We start from the raw sequence: 24272 nt of genomic DNA on the forward strand, positions 1-24272 counted from the left end.
AGACGGCCAGCGTGTTTTCCAAAGAAATAGGTTATACAGAGTATAATGTAAGAAAAATTACAACTGCTCCCACAGGTGGCCCTTTTGAGGCCACAACCCCTGAGATACAGGCCATGCCCCCAGTAATCTCTTGGGACACTGGGCGGGGTAGGCGGAGTCAGGATGGTCTGAGTGAGTACCTGATTGAGAGTTGCAGCTTTGTGGAGGAGCGGAGAGGCGTGTCCACGCAGCGCAGGGGGTTGGGAGGTTCCAGGGGAGCCCCCGTCGCCCAGAAGCTGGTGGGTGAGTGTCTGGACCAGTGATTTTATTTCTTGGCATTTACCCTCTCCTTTCCTCAAATACAAAGACATTAATTCAAAAAGACATAGATCCATACAATTTATATTGGATACAGAAATTCCTTAAAAAAATCTCTAAGGTCATACTCAGCATACTGGGGGGTGGAGTGTGCCTACTTTCTGGGGACCACTTTGTGGTGGAGAGAACCTGTGACTTTCTATGCAGAGCACAAATTCCAGCCCTCTGGTATGCTATAAGGATTTTCACTAGATTCCCCCTGGCCCCCCTCCTCTGTTTCCAGCAACCATCCATCTGTTATGTATTTTGAGTTTAGTATTTTTCTGGGGGGTGGTGGGTACTTCTGCTGTGTTCAGAGAGTCTACATATAACTGTAGACTACATATCAGTCGTAGTTTTCTTTGGCTTATTTCACTTAGCGTAATGCCCTCAAAGTTTGTCATACCACAAAAAACAAAGGTTTCCTTCCTTCACAGGGATAAATAATATCTCATTATAGACACTATGCTATATTTTCTTCCTCCCACTCTCCTTCCCTCCCTCCTTCCTTCTTTCTTCACACCTCCTCGTAAGTTCCCACCCTTTACCTCTAACTATGTAATCTCTGCTTCATTTCAACCATTTCTATAGTAAATGGGGTTTTGACCCATGGAAAGAAAACAGAAGTGAATGCCAAAGATGTTGGTATTACATTCTCAAAGTTAACAGTTTAAACCAAGAAGAGGCAGAATTTCCTTCTCCTATGGTGCTAGTTAGAACACAGAAGAACGTCTCTGATCACCAGCCCTTCCACTGTCCCCTCCTTCCAAAACACACTTTGGGTCCTTGTTCAGGATGGACTAACAATCATGAACACAAAAATAATGGAGTATAACATCATCTCTGGCTGTGGCCTGAGTCACAGGTGACCATGCCATGAGAGTATATTATAAGGATAAAATACTGTAAGGGTAAAAGGAGGGTGTGTTTGTTGATAGCTCCTACGTAAATGACTCTAAAGAGCTAAATAATAGGTAAGAATCATCATAGTAAATGAGTTGCTGAGATGGTAGGAGAGAAAAGAATCTGGAATTAAAAATTGAAAAAAAGGATCCTGAAAAGTGATTAGCCTCCAAGAATCTGTCCAGCTCTGGTGACTAAGAGCTTCCATGTTGACTGCCATGTCATGTATAAAGACAAAAGTTTTTATTGTAAGTTAAAAAGACTGGCCTTCAAAAAGAAAGAGAGAGGAGAGAGAAAGACAGAAAGAGAGATGGGGAGAGAGAGACAGGAAAAGTATCTGTCATAGAGATAGGCTAGGAGGCGGGGGGTGGCAGGAGGGAAACTGGGGACATTGGTGGTGGGAAATGTACACTGGTGAAGGGACAGGTGTTGGAACATTGTATGACTGAAACCCAATCATGAAGAAGTCTGTAACTGTGAACCACATGGTGATTCAAGTAAAAAAATATTGCTTAAAAATACAAGTAAACAAAAACAGAGTATAAAAATGTTGAGCCTTGTCACCCCTTGATAGATAAATGAGACTAAAACTCAGCAAGGCAATACTGACTTTGAAGGATAAAATGGAACGAGATGGGGATAGAACATATATACAGGGCTTTTCAACCTCCCCTTCCCCCCAAAGAAGCTATATTCTTTTTCAGTGATATATTCTTTTCCAATCCATATGGGACATTCTCCAAGACAGACCACATGCTGGGTTACAAAACATACCTATGAAATTAAGAGAATAAAAATTGTTTCAACTATCTTTCCAGACCATGATGCACTGAAAAGAGAAGTTAATCACACACAGAAATGGAGTATCAAATAAAACATTTTGAAACTGAACAGCTTGTTACTGTTGATTTAGAAAGGAGATCGAAGAGGAAATCAAAAGATTTCTGGAAGCAAATGAGATTGTGGACACGAGCCACCAGGACTTGTGGGATATAGCAAAAGCAGTGTTAAGAGGGAAGTTTTTAAGCTTTGCAAGCATATATCTGGAAGGAAGAAAGGGCCCATTTAAATTATTTGACTTTACAGTTAAATATCTTGGAAAATGACTAACAAAAGGAGCCCAAACCAGGCAGGAGGAAGGAAATAATAAAACTTGAGGCAGAAATGAATGAGCTAGAAGTCCAAGAAACAATCTGAAACTCCAGTGAATTCAAGAGCTGGTTCTCTGAAAAAATAAACAAGATCGATAAACCACTAGTGAGACTCACAAAGAGAGAACCCTAATAAACCAAATCAGAAATGAAAGAAGTGACATCACAACAGAAATCACAGAAATTCAAAGGATCATCAAAGATTGTTTTGAGAATCTTAATGCCATGAATCAAGTAAACCTAGAAGAAATGAATAAATTCCTGGATTCCTATAACCTTTCAAGGCTGAACCAAGAATATGTGGAATACCTGAATAGACCTATAATTATTGAGGAAATTGAAATGGAACTCAAAAGTCTTCCCCAAAACAAAAGAGCAGGTCCAGGTGGATTCACTAGTGAATTCTTTCAAACCTTTAAAGAGGGATTACTGCCAATCCTTTTCAAGCTTTTCCAGGAAACTGAAGAAACACAAACACTCCCAAACAGTTTCCATGAGGCAAATATCACCCTGATACCAAAAGCAGACAGAGAAAGCACAAAAAAACGAATTACAGGCTGATACCAGTGTTTAACACAGAAACAAAGATCCTCAACAAAATTCTAGCAAATAGAATTCAACGACTCATCAAAAAGATGATGACCAAGCAGGATTCACCTGGGGGATGCAAAGATGGTTTAACATTTGCAAGTCAACTAACATAATATACTATACCTATTAAAAGGAAAAAAATCATATGATCATATCAATAGACGCAAAGAAAGCATTTGACAAGATCCAGCACCCATTCATGATAAAAACTCTGAATAAAATGGGAGTTGAAGGAATGTTCCTCAATATAGTCAAAGTTATCTACCACAAGCCCACAACAAGCATTATCCTCAATGGAGAGAAATAAAAAGCCTTCCCTCTAAGATCAAGCACAAGACAAGGGTGCTCACTCTCACGCTTCTATTCAATATAGTACTGGAAGTACTTGCCTATGATAGCAGTTAAGCAAGAAAAAGATATCAAGGGCATATAGATAGGAAGGGAAGAAGTCAAGCTTTCACCATTTACAGATTACATAATGCTATACTTAGAAAATCCCCCAAACGACAAAAAAGGTCCTAGAAACAATATATCTGTATAGTAAAGTGGCAGGTTACAAAATCAGTACACAAAAGTTCTTGGCTTTCTTATACACAAGTAATGAAAGAGAAGAAAGGGATATTTAAAAAAACCCAACAATCCCGTTCAGAATTGTGCCTCCTTAGTTAACCTTGGCTTAACTAAGGAGGTTAAGGACCTATACAAAGAAAACTACAAATACTACTTTAAGAAACAAAAGGGAACACAAGGAAGTGGAGACATACCCCCTGCTCATGGATTGGGAGGATTAACACATCAAAATGGCAATACTCCCAAAGAATTATACAGATTCAATGCAGTACCTATAAAGATACCCATTACATTTGTCAAAGAAATAGATCAAATACTCCTGAAATTTATATGGAACAATAAGGCCCCAAGAATAGCTAAAGCAATCCTTGGAAAAAGAAGATGGAGGCATCACCTTCCTCAACTTCAAACAGTACTAATCAAAACAGTATTGGAGTAGAGTAGAAAAATGGGATCAAAAGTCAGATCAAAATGATCAAAATTGATTAAAGACCTCAAAATCAGACCTGAACCCATAAGGTACCTGGAAGAAAACACAGGCAAAACCTCTAAGACACTGAAGCTAAATGCATCTTCAAAGATGAAACAGCACTGATCAAGCAAGTGGAAGGGAAAAAATGGTACTAAATAAAATTAAGATGCTTCTGCACCTCAAATGAAATGGTAACCAGGATATAAAGACAGTCCATGGAATGGGAAAAAATTTTTACCTAATACCCATCTGATGAGGTGTTAATATCTAAGATATACAAGGCACTGATGGAACTTTACAAGAAAAGAACAGCCATCCCATCAAAAAAAAATAAGGAGAAGAAATAAATAGAAACTTCCTCAAGGAAGAAATTCAAATGGTCAAAAGGCACAGAAAATGTGCTCTGCAGCACTAATAATCAGGGAGATACAAATCAAAATGATAGTGAGATATCATCTTATACCAGAGACTAGCATACATCAAAAAGAACAAGAACAACCAGTGCTGGTGTGGATGCGGGGAGAGAGGAGTTCTTATTTATTGATGGTGGGAATGATGAGTGGTCCAGCCATTTTGGAAAACAATATGAACATTCCTCCCAAAACTAGAAATTTAATTCCCATTTGACCTAGCAATACCACTTCTAGGTATATACCCTGGGGGCCCAAATACACACAGCAGAAACACCATTTGTACTTCTATGTTCATTGCTATATTCACAATAGCCAGAATCTGGAAAAAACCTGAGTGCCCAAGACAGATGTGTGGATAAAGAAAATATGGTGCATTGACACATGGGATATAATGCAACTGTTAGGAAAAATGAAGTAATGAAATTTGCTTATAAATGGATGGACATGGAGAGTATTGTGCTGAGTGAAATGAATCTGAAGGAAAGAGACAGATAGAGAATGACTGCACTCATTTGTGGGATATAAAAAAGAATTGTATGAGACTAATATCCAAGGCCAGGAAAAATAGAGTTGGAAGTTTGCCACAAGTGTATGTGGGGCAGAGGGCAGTTAGGATAGAGAAGGTACCACTCTACAATAATAGTTAGAAATGATAACTCTAGATAAGAACTGAGTGTTGAAAGTAGGGAAAGAGATATACATTATAATCTTTCAATATCTATATTGAAAATCATAATGCCTAAAAAGAAGAGAGAGAGGGAGAGAGAAATGGGGGTGGGAGGGAGAGGGAGAGAGAGAGAGAGAAAGAGAGAGAGAGAGGGAGAGGGAGAGAGAGAGAGAGAGAGAGAGAGAGAGAGAGAGAGAGAGAGAGAGAGAGAGAGAGAAAGAAAGAGAGTACCTGTCATAAACGCAGGCAGAAATGTGGGTGGGTGGGAGGGAAACTGGGAACATTGGTGGTGGAAAATGTATACTGTGCAAGGACAGGTATTGGAACATATAACAGGTATTGGAACACATGACAAACCGAATCATGAACAACTTTGTAACTGTGTATCTCACTGTGGTTCAATTAAAAAAAAGTCTAGCTGACTTGAACAAGAGTCAAAATGAGCTTTATAGACTGTCTGCCCCGTTTTGCTCCAGAAAGACAGAAGGGCTACCTCAAGTCATCACTCCTACGTGGCAGTGATGCTCTCTGCAGTCTGATCAGAGGAGTCAGGCCTGTGATGAAATTGCCCTTCTGTGTTCTAAGGCGCCCCAATTCTGCTCTGTTTATTTACTTTTCCTAGCAATATGCCATGCAGCATTCTAGCTCTGCCCTTGAGGAGGGCAGAGTGCAATAAGAACCGGAGTTCACTGTCAGATCACACTAACTCCAGGTGACAAGGGCAGTTGTGAGAGAGGAGACAGGGGTGAAGGGAGTTCAGAAGGCAATTCTCAAGTCTAGCTGGGCAATTAGGAGTTTCATGCTATGGCTGGAGGCAGACAATTGAGGTGAGGATTTCCAGAGGGGGTCAGGGCTGTGGGGGGGGTGGGGAGGGCCCTTGTGGACACACACAAGCATGTGATACAGCAGGAAGCTCTGGAGGGAGCATGGTGCTTCTGGAGACTTTCCAGAGGTTCAGGATAATTGACTCACAGTGGGGAAAGAAGGTTCAGGAGAGGGGGAAAAGATATAACACTAAGCAGCAACAACCAAACCCCCAACACTTTCCCAGTTATGCTTAAAAGCTGAGGATTTTTACCCAACAGGGCAAAGGAGATATCTAGCATTTCACTCTGGGATGTGACACGTGTGAAGTTACAGGGATAAGCTCTCAGTGACACAGCAGCAGCTCACCAAAACAGAGTGAATGAGGCCTAATCAAGGCAGGGCTGGCAGGGAGATGAAAACATGATATCAAGGAGGTTAAACTCCCGATACCGGAGGTCCCCTCCAAAAAGGAGAAGTTGGGCAAGGAGGACCCTCAAGTTTCTGGCTGATATGTTTGGGTTTAAAGTTTGAATAAATGTTTAATTCTGAAAATGAGAGGTAAATGTGTGTTAATAAAATATAATTTTAAAACTATGATACACCATGAGCAAAAACTCCCAATAAAGGGGAAATGGCCTGAATCTGTCAGTTCAGAATAAAGAAATGTTTCTGGACACCCAAGGAGAGCTCTGACTTTCAGAATGGCTCAGGCTGGGAAAACAAGCCAGAAAGAGAAGGAAGGAGATTAGCTTAGTTTCCTGGTACCATTAAATGCAGGTGCCCAGGATCCTATTTTTTTGAAAAAAAATTTTTTTTCTGTTATTTTACAGAGAGTAACTATTTCTCTAAAGGAAGAACAAAATATGACTTTCTCCTCTCTGGCTTACAGATACTTCAAGGCTACATTGGGTCAGGCCCGGGATGTGGCTCAGTGGCAGAGCACATGCCTTGCATGTATGAGGTGCTGGATTTGATCCCTGACACCACAACAAAATGAAAGGAATTAGTGTTTAATTGCAAATATGCAATGCTTAGTTCTACCTACTAAACAGTATACATATTTTGAGATAAATGCTTCTTCCTAGCTTGGAAATGTCCAAGAACAATGTAGCCAAATGTGTGGTTTTCTAAAGAACAACTTGGAAAAAGAACATTGTTAATATTTATCTAATTGTTCCTAGACATGTTGATTTTTCTCCCTTCTCTTTCTCTGTGACTGACTTGAGCCATAAATCACAGGCAGGGGAATATCTTTGCCTCAGCAACTGCTCATGCTTCAAGCTGACTGTCACCTCTGAATTTTTCCCTTTCATTCCTGTCTCCAGCATGTCCCAGACACCTTCACAGGTATTTCTCTTGTAACCTTCATGAACCCAAAGGCTCCGAGCTGACCATCTCAACATGTTGTCCTGTTCAAAGAATTCATTAATCAAAATTATTTAAAATTAATTCAAATCTTTACTTAGGCATCTCAAAGAAAATTAAAAATGCAATTCAAAAGTCCCTATGACCACATTTAAAACTAGTCACTTTTCCATCTCCTCACTTTTTATCTTTCTCACATCCTCAAGAAATGCTTCCATGGGCCAGAGCGATAGTACAGTGGGTAGGGCATTTGTCTTGCATGAGACTGACCCAGGTTTGATCCCCGGCATCCCATATGGTCTCCCAAGCATTGCCAGGAGTAATTCAGTTCCTGAGTGCAGAGCCAGGAGTAACCCTGAGCATCTCTGGGTGTGACCCAAAAAGAAAAAAAATACTTTCATGAATTAACTTTCTTTTAGATTCAAAAAAATTTTTGGCTCCTAATTATTTCTTGATTCTGTAAGAGTTGGAGATTCTATTGATTAAGGTTACAAATGCTCTAAAACTTTTACTACTTGCATGTTGGAGAAAGAGCTGAACAGATTGGTCATGTTTGCATACAGGAAGCCTGAGTTGGATCCCCAATACCATATCATCTCCAGATTACCAGGAGTGGCTTCTGAACACTGCAAAAAACTTTGCATATTTTGTTGTAATGATCAATATGTGTATCTCTGCCACCTAGGTAGGCTATCCTCCACAGAGCTATCCTAGACAACTAATTAGTGGAAATATTTGACTTGAGGAAGGGTTGAAGTAAAAATTACTACTCAGGGAATTGTGCTAAACTTTCAGTGGATGCAAAAGTCTGGAGTGAGTGTGTCATTGCTCCGGAGTCACCATTTCGCAGTGACCTAGGGGTTCTGTGGTGCATTTGGGATGCTCCCTGTCCCCCGTGGCTGGCTGACAGATGAACGAAGGAACAGGGGCCACAAGCTAGTTGGTAATCAGTGGCCATTTATTTAAGTCGCTCAGCATTAGTAATAGAGAAATTATGAAGGGTTGGGGGGTAGCCATTACACATAGGTGTGGTTGAACATTATAATAAACAATGAACAGATGCAAAACCTTTCTAGGAAATCCACCCAGGGAGAGAATCTCATTTAGGAGCTCCAGCATTCTAGATTCCTACTAGGAGATCTGCCCAAGGGCCGAATACCATCTAAGGGTATATTGCTTTCTCCTTTCCTTTGCTAGTAATCCATTTAAACAATCATATCAAATTTACTTCTTAGTATTCAGTATTTCTACACATTTTGTATGAACACAGTAAGAGATATATGAAACTTAAAGGGTGGCTCTTCTTTGGGACATCTTGCTATATATCCCAGACTACAGTCTTCAGACCATGTTAATTTTTCCTAACCCCAACAGGGTCCTTATTCACTCACTTCTTTTTGGGTCATGTCAGAGTTTGTTTCATGATGGTGCTCTTAGCTTATTATACTTCTTATGGCACTTAGCCTGTCCCTTTTCGATGCCAGAGCAGCTTATGGCTTGCCGTGGGTCCATTCATATCCCTTGGTGAAATCCTTTTGTAGGCTGTTAGGAACTTACTTGACTTCAGTAACTGAGGCTTAAGTCAAATAAATATGACAGATGCCCAGGAATAAATATTTAGATTAAATTAACTTCCATGTTACAAAAGCATAGCATTAACTATCTTCCTGTGTCTACACAAAAGTCCATTGCACTAAAATAAACTATGCAAAGGACATAAAGGAAAGAGAAAAGCAATAATTCACTTACATACACAAAATCCATAGCCCTCAGAAGATTTGACTTACAGATTACAGGGTGTGATTTGTGGATAATTGTGATTAACAAATAGAGGAAGAGGAACACAAAGAAGAGGTTGAAGATAAACACAGAGTATTGGGAATGCCGCTATGGAACTGAGTGTGCCTCGGGAGCACTATTATGGGAGTAACTCAATAAACCTAAGCGCCCTGTGGGGGGGAGAAAGGACAAACCAATGTTACTCCTTAAAATTCTTAGAACTATAATACAATATGGATGATCATAGAAATCTGAATATATTGACACAGTAAAATCCTAGATAGTAAAAATATGAGGGAGAGCTCTATTTGCTATTGTTTAGCTATAGCATTAATGAATAGATACACTTCCACCATGTAGATTGGGGTGTATTTTAATGTCTTAAGTCCTAGAAGTTGCACAGAAATCAATTAGATGCTAGTGATTTCAACTTTAAATTATTGACACAAAATTTATAATTAACATATTGCTAAAAGAAATAAGAGGGAGAAAGAAATACAGCAAAAGCCAATTCCAAACTCATCTGATAGATGCAGATTTGGGGGAATTTGTCATTTTTTTCCCTTCAGGAAAATTATGAGTCTCACATTATCAGTCCAGATGTCATGAGGCAGCTGTTAGAAAACCAGCATGGTATTTGCTGCTAACATTTTCATTTAACTGTGTATTGATTCTGTCATAAAAATATAAGAAATAGTGTTTAGCATCCAGTAAATGTATGTTGAATATTTTATTTTTTAAAAACTTTGCTCTTATGCAAAGTTATCTATTATTGCCAAGTCTCTTGAACTTATGTGCTCATGTGATTGTGTTCCTTTTTTTTTTTTTTAAGCAAAAACAGATTTTATTTGGAGGTTTTTAAGAAGGGGAAGGAGGGAGAGAAAGTGAGAGTAACATGCTCAAGAGAGAACCAGGCTTCTCCCAGGGTGGAGAGAACCCCTACACACATCCCAGAGTGAGATATGAAGGCATGAAAGTACACATCTCAAGAGGGAAGATGTGGGAACCACATGTTCTTGGCCATGTGGACACAAACAGCACATGGGCTTGGGCAGCACATGTGTCATAGTTGTGTTCTTGAGGGTAGCATTCATTTTGATTTAACAAACATGAGAAGCTGTTGCTTTGGTTTGGGAAAGGTAGGAGATGTGCTCTGGGTGTAAGAACATAAAAATTCTGTTTCTATTAATATGCCTATCAAAGCCAGAAAATCACCAGGGAAGTCAATTGTAGAATCATAATTACACTCTTAGACCACAGCCAGATTTTTGCATGTAAGGGCTAATTATTTAAAGGTCTAATTTGCTATATTAAATCATCACTAATTGGGCATTATTCCATCTAATAAGGTTCAAGGTATTCCAAAAAGTTGTACAAAACCCAATGTTTTTATAGGCTGAAAGAAGGCAAAATAATGGAAGAGAGTATTATTTCAGGCCTAGGTTACCAGCCTACAAGGAATGAATGGAAAGGTATTGTGATTTATCATCTCATTTTCCTTTAGGGAAAGAAAAGGATGAGCTATTATTTCTGCTGGCTAGAATTCCATGCTGATCAGTTAAAACTGTATCCCTGGGGATATTGCATTTAGCTAAGGTATTAAGTCTTGGTGGACTGTATACTATTACCTCTATTTGGGAACTGGTATCTTTTTTCACAAAGTTAACATTATTTTTCACATCCCAACAGGAAAATGAACTTGCCTAATTAATTTGTTACATTTTATTGTCTATCAGTCACAGGATTATTTAAATTGAGAATATGAAAATATCTATTATTTTATACTATAAAGCGAAAGGGTCTGTAATCTTTAATAAATAGGATAGGGATGTGCCTTGATAAATGGTCTGGATTTAACACAAGAACTGTTACACCTTTTTATTTTCCTTGATTGTACTAAATTATTAGTCACAGACATTACCCCAAATACACAGTGAACTCACTCTTCTTGGCTTCTTGCCTAAGATGAGAAATGGAAAATTCGTGTCTGCTCTTCATGCTGCCTGACTTAAATAATAAAACTTCCAGAAGTTGCATAGTAAATTCATTCTTCTCCACAGTAACGATGGACTGGAGCGATAGCACAGCAGGTAGGGCGTTTGCCTTGCATGCTGTGGACCTGGGTTCTATTCCTCTGTCCCTCTTGGAGAGACTGGTAAGCTATCGAGAGTATCCTACCCGCATGACAGAGCCTGGCAAGCTGCCTGTGGCAAATTTGATATGCCAAAAACAGTAACAACACATCTCACAATGGAGACATTACTGGTGCCCGCTTGAGCAAATCGATGAGCAATGGGACAACAGTACTAAATTATTGTAGATTTGAAATTAAATCTTTATTTGCAGTTTAATCTATGTTTTTGGCCCAGTAACAAAAACTTATTATTTATGGACCATCATGTATTTGTAAAGTTTAAAAAATATTTCCAAATGAGTAACAGGTATTATTTAAGCCAGGCAGGAATTTGATGAAGTAGTGATTTACTTTAATTGTTCTTTATGGTGCATATGTGCCACTAAAATTTAAAGTGACTACCTGTTGTAAACTCATTTTTTACAGATTCACGACTAATCTTGAAGAGATGCAAAGCAAGCCACTAAAATTCACGGATACACAGGTCCGTGGCTGAAAATGCAGGAGTGCCCTCGGGAGAGAGGGATGGACCATATCCTGCCATATTGAAACCCCTGTAAGCTGCATCCACACCCCATGACCACCGCCATGTTAACAGCCCAACTTTAGAGAAGCCAAACGGACAAAAATTCCAGGTATACCTGGTTTTGGGCTGAAAACTCTGGGATCTTCATGGATTGGAGGCAGGAAGTCTCCATTAATATCATTTATCTACAGCTATAACCACTGAGTACATTACTATCATTATTTTGAACAAACTATTATTTCCTTCATCAATGTAAAAACTATAGAAAACGTATTCCTTTCTACTGACCATTCTTTATGTAGATTCAAATTTCTAAACTTATGTAATTTTCCTCCTGTATCTGAAAAACATCTTTTAGCATTTCTTACGTGACAGATAAACTCATAATAAATTCCCTTAATTTTCAGAAAATATGTTTTTTTTTTGTTTTTGTATCACATCCGGTGGTGTTCAGAACTTACTTCTGGCTCTGCATTCAGGATTACTCCTGGAAGAGCTCAGGGGATGATATGGGATGCCAAGGATCGAACTTGGGTTGGCCACGTGCAAGACATGGCTCCCCTGCTGGAAAATATTTATCCTTCAAAGGATATTTTAGCAGGGAAAAAAATTTTAGGTAGGTGATATATTTTATTTAATTTTATTTTACCCTCTTCTTATTGGTTTGGTTTCTGAAGAGGTTTAGCATATAATTCCTATCATTAATCTTCTGTGGTTAAATTACTCCTGTACCCAATCTGGTTTATTTCAAGATTTTCTCTTTGCCTTTATTTTCTGCCGATTAAATATGATATGCTTATGTAGATTTTCCAGTATTTATACTCCTGGTATTCTCTGAGTTTCTTGGATCTGTGACTGGGGTCTGTCATTAATATTTGAAAATTCTTACCACAGCATTAACTATTTCCTCTGTTTTTATATTGTCCTCCTGCTTTTTTCCATTATGCACACATTACACCTTTTGTAAATACCCCAAAGTTCTCACACATTCTGTTTCATCTTTTTCATTCTCTTTCCCCTTGTGTTTCAGTTTTGAAAATCCTTTGACATATCTATAAGCTCAATAATGTCTTGTTGGTCATGTCTTCTCTACTAACGAATGTATTCAAGACATTCTTTGTTTATGTTACAGTGGTTTTTGTTTATTCCAGTTCTTTATTATTCATCCTGGCTATTTATTTCAGTTCTTTACAAGTCTACATTAAACCAAAAACTTTGTCAGTAATAAAGTAATGTACTCGATCTGCTTACATATTTCCTTTTGCAATTTCTATTTTTCAAAATTAGAGTTCATAATGTAATAGTTATCTTAAATCCCCATTCTGATCATTTAAAAACTCTTTACCATACCTGAGTGCTGCTCTAAAATTTGCTTTGTCTCTTAAGTCTGCTTTGGAAGTTTTGGTTGAGAGCTAAATATACTGTATTTAGTAAAAGACGCTGAGGTGGGTTGGCTTTTATGTGATGTTTTACAGTCATCTGTTTAGGATTTGAGCTGTTTTGTTTGCTGTGACTGTGATGTGAGAACCTAAATTTTTTCTGTCCTTTTTTTGTCTCCCTTGTTTGTTTTGGACTTCAAGAGATTTCTTACATTGGGTCTGAGACTTGCAGTTCTTTTGGCTATAATCTTTCGGGTATTTCTCTTCCTCTCTGGCAGGCTGGAGGGGGCTGCACGTTGTGCATGTTGGCCAGTTCCCTTCTCCCAGGTTGTTTAGGTTCAGTTAAAATTCCAATCTTTTAAACTCTCTTGGTTTCTTTTGAGAGAAGGTGTGTGTGTGTGTGTGTGTGTGTGTGTGTGTGTGTGTGTGTGTGTGTGTGTGTGTGGTTGGGCAACACACACAGTGCTTGAGGGCTATTTCTCTGCTCAGGGTTGTTCCCAGCAGTATGTGTGGTACGACAGATTGTACTAGGGCCTTCGGCATGTGCTGCCTTTTGAAATATGTCTGCAGTCCCTGAAAGGCCTTTTAAAGGCAACAAGAAAAAGCTCAGGGGAATATTTTAAGATTGTTACTCTGGGCTGGAGCGATAGCACAGCTAGTAGGGCGTTTGCCTTGGACGCAGCTGACCCGGTTATTCGTCCATCCTTCTCGGAGAGCCCTGCGAGAGTATCCCGCCTGCACGGCAGAGCCTGGTGAGCTACCCACGGTGTATTTGATATGCCAAACCAGTAACAACAAGTCTCACAATGGAGACACTACTGGTGCCTGCTTGAGCAAATCGATGAGCAATGGGACGACAATGCTATAGTGCAGTGCTACTCTTCCCCTGCTCCCTTGTGTTGGCCCCTCCTAAGACTGGGTCCCCTTAGCGCTGGAGTTTTTACTCTGGAACAAGTCTACACTAAGCCAATAATTTGTCAGTAACTGTTTAAAGTGTTCCTGCTATTATTGGTTCCAGCGGTGGACTTCTGCTCCTGGGTTTCTCCTCCCAATAAGTCATATTCTCTCACTTTTGGGGCAACAGTTTGCCTTGTGACCCCAATTCTTTGAAGAATGTAAGAAGAGAGTTTTGTTTCCAGTTTGTTCAACTTTTTCCTTATTGTGAGGATGGCAGTGAGTATGCTAAGCTCTTTACAATTAAGAACAGAAACTAGAAGTCAACAAACTGCTATTAAAGAAAAAGGAAATAAAATTTTAAATTTAATTTAAAGAAATTTTATTTTTCGAGCCATACCTAGTGACGCTCAGGGATTACTCTTGCCTCTGCACTCAGGAATTACTCCTGGCGGTCAGTGCTCGGGGGACCATATGGGATGCTGGGGATCAAACCCAGATCAGCTGTGTGCAAGGGATGCACCCAACCAGCTGTACTATTGCTCCTGCCACAGGAAGTAAAGTTTTTAAACAAAAACTAAAGCCATTATTCCAGAACAATTTATAATAAGAATTCTTATTTGAGTACCGTCTAGCCCTTACTAACTTACTTGCCACATTGCTAATGTCCAGAGTAGACACATTAAATATGTATGCTTTGGTATCAAATGACAGCAAGTTCTTGGCCCCAGATTACAGTATTGAGAATTGCAGGAAAGAGGGGTGTAGTGGAAATGATGAGGTGGACTGGAGGTACCATAATGGCACTAGTTGAGGGTCTTGGACACTATATAATAGCTAAATGAAAAACAGTGAGTTTGCTAATAAGATAGCAGGGTGGGGGCAGAAGGGGACCTTAGGACATTAGTGGAGAGACACTTACAATGGTGATGGGTTTGGAGTTGGAATAGAATAAGCCTGAAACTGGTAGGATTGTAAATCATGATGCCTAAGCACAAATCAATAAAGAATAAATTTGATATCTATTTTTAGTTTATTTTTTGTTTTTGGGCCACACCTGACAGTGCTCAGAGCTTACTGCTGATTTTGTGCTTAGAGTGCATTGCTGGCAGGGCTTGGGGGGCCATATGAGGTGCTAGTGATTGAAGGTGGGTCAGCTGCCTGCAAGGCAAACACCCTATCCACCCTATCCCTCTGTCCTGAGCATGCTACTTATAACTGAAGTATGAGAATTTTAAAAATGCTTTGTGGTTATAACCATTCTTTTTTCTCAGGGTTAGAGATTGACAAAAGAATACAATTTTTTTATTCTAAGTAAAATTTCCATTTTATGGTGCTGGAATAACAGACAGTTCAGGAAAGACACATTAATATAAGGCAGAAATTGGAAGAAGTTTCAGAATAATATTTTTGTAGAAGGACTGACTAGCTCTGTTTCAAATGGAAATGTTTAAGAGAACATATATATGTTTAATCACAAATGCAGGTTGATGTTTCTTTTTTTTAATTTATAGGGGACAGATTTAAATTTGTTAGCTGTCACTAGTGCTTTCAGCATTCACATATGCATCATTTATGTACAGGGAGAAGACTTTGAAGCATCTGTAGCCTGCTTGTGTTTTTTTTTTGCATCTAGGAAGCACTTATATATCTTTTAATTGACTTGACTTTTTTTCTTCTGTTGTCTGAGGTCTTCTTTGTAGTATTTCATGTCATTTTCCAACTGCAGTCTTAGGGTAAATAAATTCACCCAGGTGTAGCAATTCCTAGGACCCATATTTAGTAATTACTGAGATAGAAAATTCCAGCTTTGGAGCCATTCCTAGATCACTGGTTTATTATGAAAGGATTTAACTCTTGAATAGTGAGATGGAGGAGGTATTGGGGGAAATGCCTGAGGAGAGGGCATGAGCTTCCGTGCCCTGCCAGGCCTGGCCCACTCCCTGCATCACAGGCTCACCAGCGCAGAAGCTCTATTACTGTTCTTGAACTTACAAATATCGTGCTGAATAGAGGAAAGCATAACTAAAGCATGGCCTCTTCCTGAACTCAGCTATATTGCATCTAATCTGAAGCCTACTACAAGGTTTCAAGAGGGGAAAGTATGGGGTGGTTGATCCAAGGTACAATAGGGTGAAATTTCTAATGCCTGTAACATTTCCACTGTGAGAAGTAATGTGGAAGAGAACAAAAGGAAGATGAAGAAAACATTTCTGCAGGAGCACTTTCTTTTTTTTTTTCCTTTTTTCAGTTTCTGGGACACATCTTGTAGTGCTTAGGACTTACTCCTGGCTCTGTGCTCAGGATCACTACAGATGGACTGGGGGAAGGTGGAGGCCATACAGGTTGGTGGGATCAAATACAGATTGGCCACGTGCAAGGTTAACACCCTACCCGCTGTCCTAAGGCTCCAGCTCCAGCACTTTCGTTTTCTTTAAGCTCATGTGAAAATTGGTTGCAAAAATCACAGGAAGCTAAACCCGCTGAGACATGAGCAGATTTTAAGTGGGGCGAAGCTCCCACACTTAACATTCATCAGTGTCACACTAACAGTTCAGTCAAGTACAAAGATCTTCACTAAGCCCCATGCCCTGTGCTTCATGATTTGCTTCACAGTTACCTTTTCATTCTCTTCTTCCATCCCCTTTACACCCCCACCTCACTCTATAATACCCCCAAAGTGCCTTGAAGTCCTAGAATTGTATTGGTGTCTTTTCCTCTCCGTTTTTCCAAATCTGTAGATGCCTTTGTCTTGGACAGTCTCCCTCCCTGCACCCACTCAATGAGACTGTGCTGGGGAAGAGGAATCAATGTTTTCTAATAAATTTTGCAGATGTTTTCAGTTATAAAATGCAAGCTCTTGAACTATCAGATGATACTGCCTATGACAAATTCCTTTTTCACATTACTTCCCACCCCTGTATAGTATTATCTGAGTCCTTGGCCCCTTCTCTATAATTCTTTGTCTTAGCACTTACCACATTCCACCGTGGTACCTATGAGTCCAGAGGGGAAAGCCTCTATCTGGGCTGGTTACTGGCTCCAGTGTGTGGTAGTCTGTAGGATAACATTGGTTTGTCCTTTCTGTCTTGCCACAGGGAGCTTAGGTTTATTGGCTTACTCCCATCACAGTGCTCTCATTCCTCTGTGTTTACTTGTAACCTCTTTCTTTGTGCTCTGTTAATTTGTAAATATTGCTTCCCTCTTCTCCTTAAGTCCTTTGCATAGTTAATTTAGAACAATGTCCTTTTAGTATAGACACAGGAAGAAAGTTAATGCTATGCTTTTGTAACTGGGAGTTAATTGACTCTGAATGACATTAACTCCTGGGCATCTGTTCTCTCAACTTAAACCTCAGTTGTACTTACTTCCTAGTACCCCAAAAGCAGGGTCCTGGCAAGAGACTGGATGGACTCATGGCAAGCAGTGAGCTACCCTGGCATTGAAATAGGCCTGGCCAAAGTGTCATAATACTTACCTATAAGTTAAGAGCATGGTCATGAATAAATTCTGTCTTGACCCAAAAAATGACATCTAGTTTAGGACCCTGCTGGGGTTAGGAAAGATTAATCTGGCCTGAGCACTGTAGTCTGAGATCTATAGCGAGATATCCCCAGGAGAGCCACCCTAAAAGCTCAATGTATCTCTTACTATGTCCATACAAAATAACTAATATTAAGAAGTAGAATTAAGATGTTAAGTAAGTTATTGGACTAAGGAGAAGAGAAACACCCCTAGGTGGTACTTCCCTCCCTTGAGCCTGATCTTCGATCAGGAAGGTTTTTCAATATGTTGATTGTGCTACCTGACGGGGTGTGGTGTCTACCCCCAATGTGGGAAGTTGGGGAGAGACTAGAGAGAGACCAGGGCAGCAAGATGGAGCACGGAGAGACTAGCAAGGGGGACAGAGGGAGAAGAATGTAGAAGAATGCAGGAGCAGGTGCGTGGAGAGATGAGAGATGCAGATGCAAGACGGAGCGGGGAGAGATGAGTGGGAGAGACAGGAGGAGATGGGAATGAGAGGCAGTGTGAGACTAGAATGGGGCGCCTAGTGAGACTGGACCAGGCACGTCAGGAGAATGGAATAAACGGCAGCTAATCACCAACCAGCCTGGCCCTCGTTTCCTCCTTTGTCTGTCTATGGTATCAGCTGTCCCTGGTGCGGGAGCAGCTCGAGACCACCGAACATGGGCGGTATGAGGGAGTCGCATGGGGGACTTTCCCTAGCTGTCCGGCGACTACACAGTAGTCATCATGTGTTCTGCTCCATCAGGACATCAGGACAACTGAAGTTTGTTCCTGTCTTTCTGACACAAATCCCTTTTAATCTCAAAGTCTCTTAGTTTGAATGACAAACTATGATTTCCATGGTTTTAAGAGTCTGTGATCAAGTCTTCTTCAAGAGCCTGAAGATTGTTTTTCTTTTTCCTTTTTTTTTGAGGGGGGTTGCATAGCCGGCAGTGTTCAGGATTTACTCCTTGGGCTGTGCCCAGGGGTTCATTCCTTGGTGGTACGCAGAATATGCTGTGCCATGGATAGAATCAACATCACCTCTTGAAATGGCCACATACAGGCCAAATGTCCTACCTCCTGTACTATCTCTCTGACCCTGAAGTTTTTTTCACTATTTTTTGAGGGGGGCTGGGGGTGACACCTAGGCAGTGTTTCTGAGCTACTGGTGGGTTTGGTTCTTGGGAGATCAGGCAATGATAAGAAATGAACATTGGGTTTCTACATAAAAGCATGCAAATAGGCTGATAGTTTTTATTCATTCACCATGTAACGATTTACCTCTCTCCCCAGGAAGTAGGTATAATTAACAGGCTGTGATTATTTCTAATTTTCCTATTATTGTAACATACTATACAATGGCTTGTGTGTTCCTTTCCCAGAAGGAAAATCACACTGAAAGAGAAAATGCAAATCTTGCTGAACACCCAGTATTTTTCTTGGGCATTACCCTGTCTTGCCTATGATCTATGAGAGAAAAGGAAAAATGAAAGAATTTCAATGTAACTTGAAATTAGACAACACATTAATACTGAATGTGATCATTAAACTTCTAGATGTTAGAACAGAATTAGAATACAGAGTCACAATGTCTGCCTTAGAGGGAAAGACCCTGCTCTCTTGAAGCTCTATATCTGGTTGGGTCCTGCAGCTTGGCTAACAAGCAAATCCACCTTATTGCTTTCATGGTTGATGAGTTCTTCCATATCGGGGGCCCAGACTGTTCCATCAACAGGCGAACATTCCTTCAACAGAAGGCCAGAAAACATTTGAGTGATTTTTTTTTGAGGGGGGAGGATCAATCCCAGTGATGCTCATGAGGTTACTTCTGGCTCTGCACTCAGAAATTACTTCTGGCAGTGCTTGGGTGCTTAGGGGAACATTTGGGATGTTGGAGATTGAACCCAAGTCAGCTGCATACAAGGCAAATGCCCTGCCTGTTGTACTATCGTTCTGGCCCCTGGAGTGTTTCTTAATATTATCTTGGAGCTAAAATAGACAGTAAACACCCATTCAATCTGTTTCTGCTGAGTTTGGTGTCTGAAGCTTCCTACTCTTAACTATAGCTTCCGTTGCTAACCAAATCAATCAAGTTTAAATAGGGAACAGATTTCTGCTATTGGCACATTGTAAAACAAAGTAGACACAAAATAGACTTGTGGTTTGAATAAACGGAGTTATCACCATGTAGTACTTTATATATCCTTCCTGTTCAGTTAGTTGGGAAAGGTATATTGTCCTACAAGGATTGTTTGTTACTATACATTTTAGTGACATATAGGGTCAATATTTATTAAAAGTGCTCAACTTCTTCAATATGCCTTTACAACGGTTGAGTAGAAATCTGACTTATTACTTTACATAACAACAAATAGCTAAATGTGTGGTGGAAGGATAAAGACAATTTGGATTCTGATTTGGTTTTCTGGTGTGTCTGTTGTTAAGTCAGTCATTTGAGTTCTGTCAGCCTCATTTTTAATTTAAGGGGTGAATGTAGGTGCAGTTTAGAAGAATCCAAAGAAGTAAATAAGAAGAAAGTTATTGTAATGGTAATCTAACAGACAAAACTAACTTGGACTCACTACAATCACTGAAAATACCTCAAAACCAAGACAAACAAAAAAATGAAAAGTAATACTCAGTTGAACTAAGCATAAATAAATAGAAACCCATAATTTACAGAAACAACTGGGGAACAGAGATTTAGAACTGCAAGTGTAGGAGCTATCTCTGTGACAGCTGAGGGGTTGCAGAACTCAGATGGGCTCTGGTAGCTAGAGGCTTAGATTTTAGTTCTCTCTTTTTATTTTCTTCTTGGGACAGACCCAGCATTGCACAGGGGTTACTCCTGGCTCATGCACTCAGGAATTACTCCTGGCAGTGCTTGGGGGACCATATGGAATGCTGGGAATTGAACCCAGGTCGGCCGCCTATAAGGCAAATTTCCTACCCACTGTGCTGTCACTCCAACTTGTTAGCTCTCTCTTATACTTACTTACACTTACACACACAGAGAGAGAAACAAAGAGAGAGACAGAGAGAGACAGAGAGAGAAAGAGAGAAAGATTGTAATAGAACTGCACAACACTGGACCTAGTCCTGAGATCCTGGCATTATCAGAGGCTTTGCAATAGCTTTTCTCTGGGGAAAGGAAGTAGAGGCTCCCTAGTAGTTCCAGAAAGCAGCAAGAAAGCTTTGATCTGTTATGATTCTGTTCCGAAAAAAAAAAATCTCTTACGACAATTTTGTTTTTGTCTTTTTTTTCATAATGTACGAGTACTGCTATTTATTCAGCCATTGATTAAGCTGATTGAATTGGGCATGAAATCCACATTACATTTTTTTTAAATTAAGAATGTTATTTTTATTTTATTATTTTATTATTGGGCTGGATGATAGCACAGTGCGTAGGGTGTTTGCCTTGCACGCAGCCAACCTGGATTCGACTCCTCTGCTCCTCTCGGAGAGCCCCGCAAGCTACTGAGAGTATCTCGCCCCCACAGCAGAGCCTGGCAAGCTACCCGTGGTGTATCCAATATGCCAAAAACAGTGACAAGTCTCACAATGGAGACGTTACTGGTGCCCACTCCAGCAAATCGATGAGCAATGGGATGACAGTGATTCTATCATTATTATTCCCCCCCTCCCCTTTTTTTGATTCATCGTGAGCTACAGTTACAAAGCTTTCATGTTTGAGCTTTGGTCATACAATAATCAAACACCCATCCCTTCACCAGTGCACATTTTCTACCACCAAAATCCCCAGTATTTCTTCCCTACCATCCCCTTTCCAACCCTTCCCCTGCCTGTGTGGCAGACAATTTCCCCCATACTCTTTCTCTACTTTGGTTAGATTTGATATTTTGACACCAGTCCCACCACCACTCAAATCTGCTGAAAAGTCAATGCTAGATGATCTGTTTTCTATTGCTTGTTATGGATAGAATATAATGTTCAGGAAATTCTGTGTTGTTCTCTTCTGGGAGCTTTAGTTTATAGTCTCTGGGTCTTGGTCACTGATGAGATTATGTGGCGCCGGAGGAAGTTTGTGGGTGTGACTGCCAAGCTACTGGAAAATTGGGGACGGGGGAAGGAGGGGGAAGAGGCCCAGTCCTGATCCAAACAGGCTTGGAGACCTCAGTTACAGGTTCCCATGTACCTGGGTTTTCCTGCCATTCTGCTCTTGGGTGAGGTTCATCCCGTTTTGGGTGAGGCTCATTCCTTCTTGGGTAAAGCTCGTCCGAGCATGTGGATTGTGGTCTTGGGCATGGCGGTGGTTGGGTTCTGGAGGTTTTTGACTGCCAGGGTTCTGCTTGGGTCAGGGAGGGTTCAAATCTAGAGTTTTATACTCTTAGAAAGGTGCTCTATAACTGAATCTATATCCTGGGTTTATGCAAAACCCTCTTGATGGGTCAACTTTACAAAGATACTTAATACTAGGGCTAATACTAAAAGTTTCCTGATAAGAAAATGGTTTAATATTGAATATGATCTAATGATCAAAAAATTACAAGTCAGAGAAGGAAATTATTTATCATTTTAGAAGTCAATGGACACAGTTGTTGCAGGCAGGAAGATAAAGGGGCCCTGGTAATTTATGGTGGGGAAACAGCGTTTAAGGTTTAAATGATCCCCAAAGCATAGAGGCCTTTGACACGAAGGATCCATCTCAGAAGCCCAGAAAGTTAGAGATTCAAGTTCCCAGGCCCCAGCAGAGATGCAGCCCGGGTCCCCGAGAGGAGAGGTAGCTGTGCCCGGGGGAAGAGAAGCTCCACCACCAGAACGGAGGCCATATGAAGAATATAAAAGAATATAAGAGCTTGGAGCATCCTCTGCTCCAATCTTTCCCCCTTGGAAACTGCCCTAGCAACAACCAGGTGGTGGTGGGGTGGGTGAGGAGGGTGGCATGGACAGTACTTCATATAAACTAACTTGACAGAGGAGAGGCGCACACATGCTGCCCACACACATGCCACCTGCATCTCCCCTCTCGAGATGTGGCCTTTCATACTTGAACGCTGGGATGTATACTGTCTCGTTCTGTTCTCGAAGCCCATGTTCCTGCTTGACTCTGTATCCTAACCTACCTTCCTTTTTCCCTTCCTCCATTTCCGTAATAAACTCGCCATACTTCACTAATTCTTCTCCTCTGGAAATTCTTTTCCATGAGAGAAAGGTGACAACTCCCAAAGACGTGGCTAAGATTAGGACTGACTTTCCTTTCCAGCAAAATGCAATTTGCTCCAGCCTGAGTCCCTGCGAAATCAGGTAGCAGGGGTCACCTTCCACGCCATGGAGTTGGCAGGACATGAGCTTCCTTGCGGTTCAGGGACTCAGGACAGACTTTCATCAGTCCTGTATCTCCCAGGCACTTCCCCAGATGAAAGAAGTGGGTAGAGAAAAGTAGTAGAGTTCGTTCTGGAGATGGCTGCCTCTCTCTTCCCCACTTCACATAAGCCATCGGGGAACCAGCGCGGGCAATACAATGAACACAGCATTGACAAACTTAGATGTCAAATAATATACACCATTTTAAAAGGCCATTAAATATTTCAGATGACCGCAGCAATAAAAAGAAAATCAAAAGGTAAAGAAAATATTTTGAAAATTTTCTTCTAGAAATAAAAAAATACAGTCACAGGAACTAAACATGCAGTAATTTGGATTAAAGAATAACAATACTATTAAGTTATGAATCAATAGTAAATAAGAGAATGAAAGATTTAGTATTAGAGATATCTAAGTAAAGTACTGTGGCAAAGTTGAGCTTTCTGTTCACCAATAATCTATGCTCCTTCTCTGCCATGTGTGTTTGTGTCTGGGAATGATATCTAACTTCTCTTCTCTCTTACACACTCCCCATGACCACCTCTAGGACCAAATCATGGAGGAAAGAGAAAAAAAAATAACATCAATTCTCCCACGTTTTGAGGACCACAGTTCTTTTCTTCTACACTCCTTTACCAACCACTTCCCTTTTCCAGGGATGAACCCAGTATGGAACACATGGAAGGCAAGCACTTTTCTTGCTAAGCTATGTCTCCTACTTGGGAAGGGGTCTTATTTCTCCTCTGAGTCACTTGTTTGTACACCTGCCGCTGCCAGGTCTCCCACCCACCTATTTTCTAACCGTTGATGCTGTTGTGGGAGAGAGCAGGATAGTTTGTGGTGGGTTCTTTTCCTAGACCTTGGACCAGAGTGGGAGGATTTCTTTCTCTTGGGGCTTCATCTATTTATACTAGTTGTACTAGTGTAGCTTCTAGTATTGAAGTTTGAGGATACCTTCGATTCTAAGACTAGAGCAGAAAGTTTGAGTTTTCTTCTTCAGCAAGTCTGCTTTCATTCACATTTTTAAAAATAGTTTTTGAATCTATTTATTTATGTTTGCTTTTTGGGTCACACCTGGAGATGCTCAGGGGTTACTACTAGCTCTACACTCAGGAATCACACCTTGTGGTGCATGGGGGACCATATGGGATGCCAAGTATTGAACCTGGGTCAGTTGTGTGCAAGGCAAGTGCCCTACCTACTGTTCTATCTCTCCGGTCCCTGCTTTCATTTATTTTTTGGAAACACTAGATAAATGTTACATGCATTCTGTTCAGGATTTTAGTTGCATTCAAAGAGAGAGAAAGGATGGTGGGATGGTGTGTCCATTTCATTGAATGGAAACTACCTCTGGAATAATCATCTTTTAGTTGAAAATCAATGGTTTTAACTACTAGAATGGTCCACAATCTCTTCCAGAACCAATTGATTAGAACTCATAGCAACT

At 40.4% G+C, this 24272-nt stretch overlaps 1 protein-coding gene across 1 annotated transcript in view; it reads right to left on the reverse strand.

The window, feature by feature from the left end:
• The window catches only part of LOC101537729 (probable glutamate--tRNA ligase, mitochondrial), a 57467-nt gene extending 34660 nt beyond the window's left edge, over positions 1 to 22807 (reverse strand). The window contains 3 exon segments of the mRNA XM_055142021.1: positions 180 to 333; positions 7132 to 7319; positions 22430 to 22807. Coding sequence (XP_054997996.1) covers positions 180 to 333; positions 7132 to 7319; positions 22430 to 22807 — 720 coding nt within the window.
• Positions 22808 to 24272: the final 1465 nt, after the last annotated feature.

Source organism: Sorex araneus, chromosome 6 (assembly GCF_027595985.1).
Source record: "Sorex araneus isolate mSorAra2 chromosome 6, mSorAra2.pri, whole genome shotgun sequence".
Lineage (NCBI taxonomy): Eukaryota > Metazoa > Chordata > Mammalia > Eulipotyphla > Soricidae > Sorex > Sorex araneus.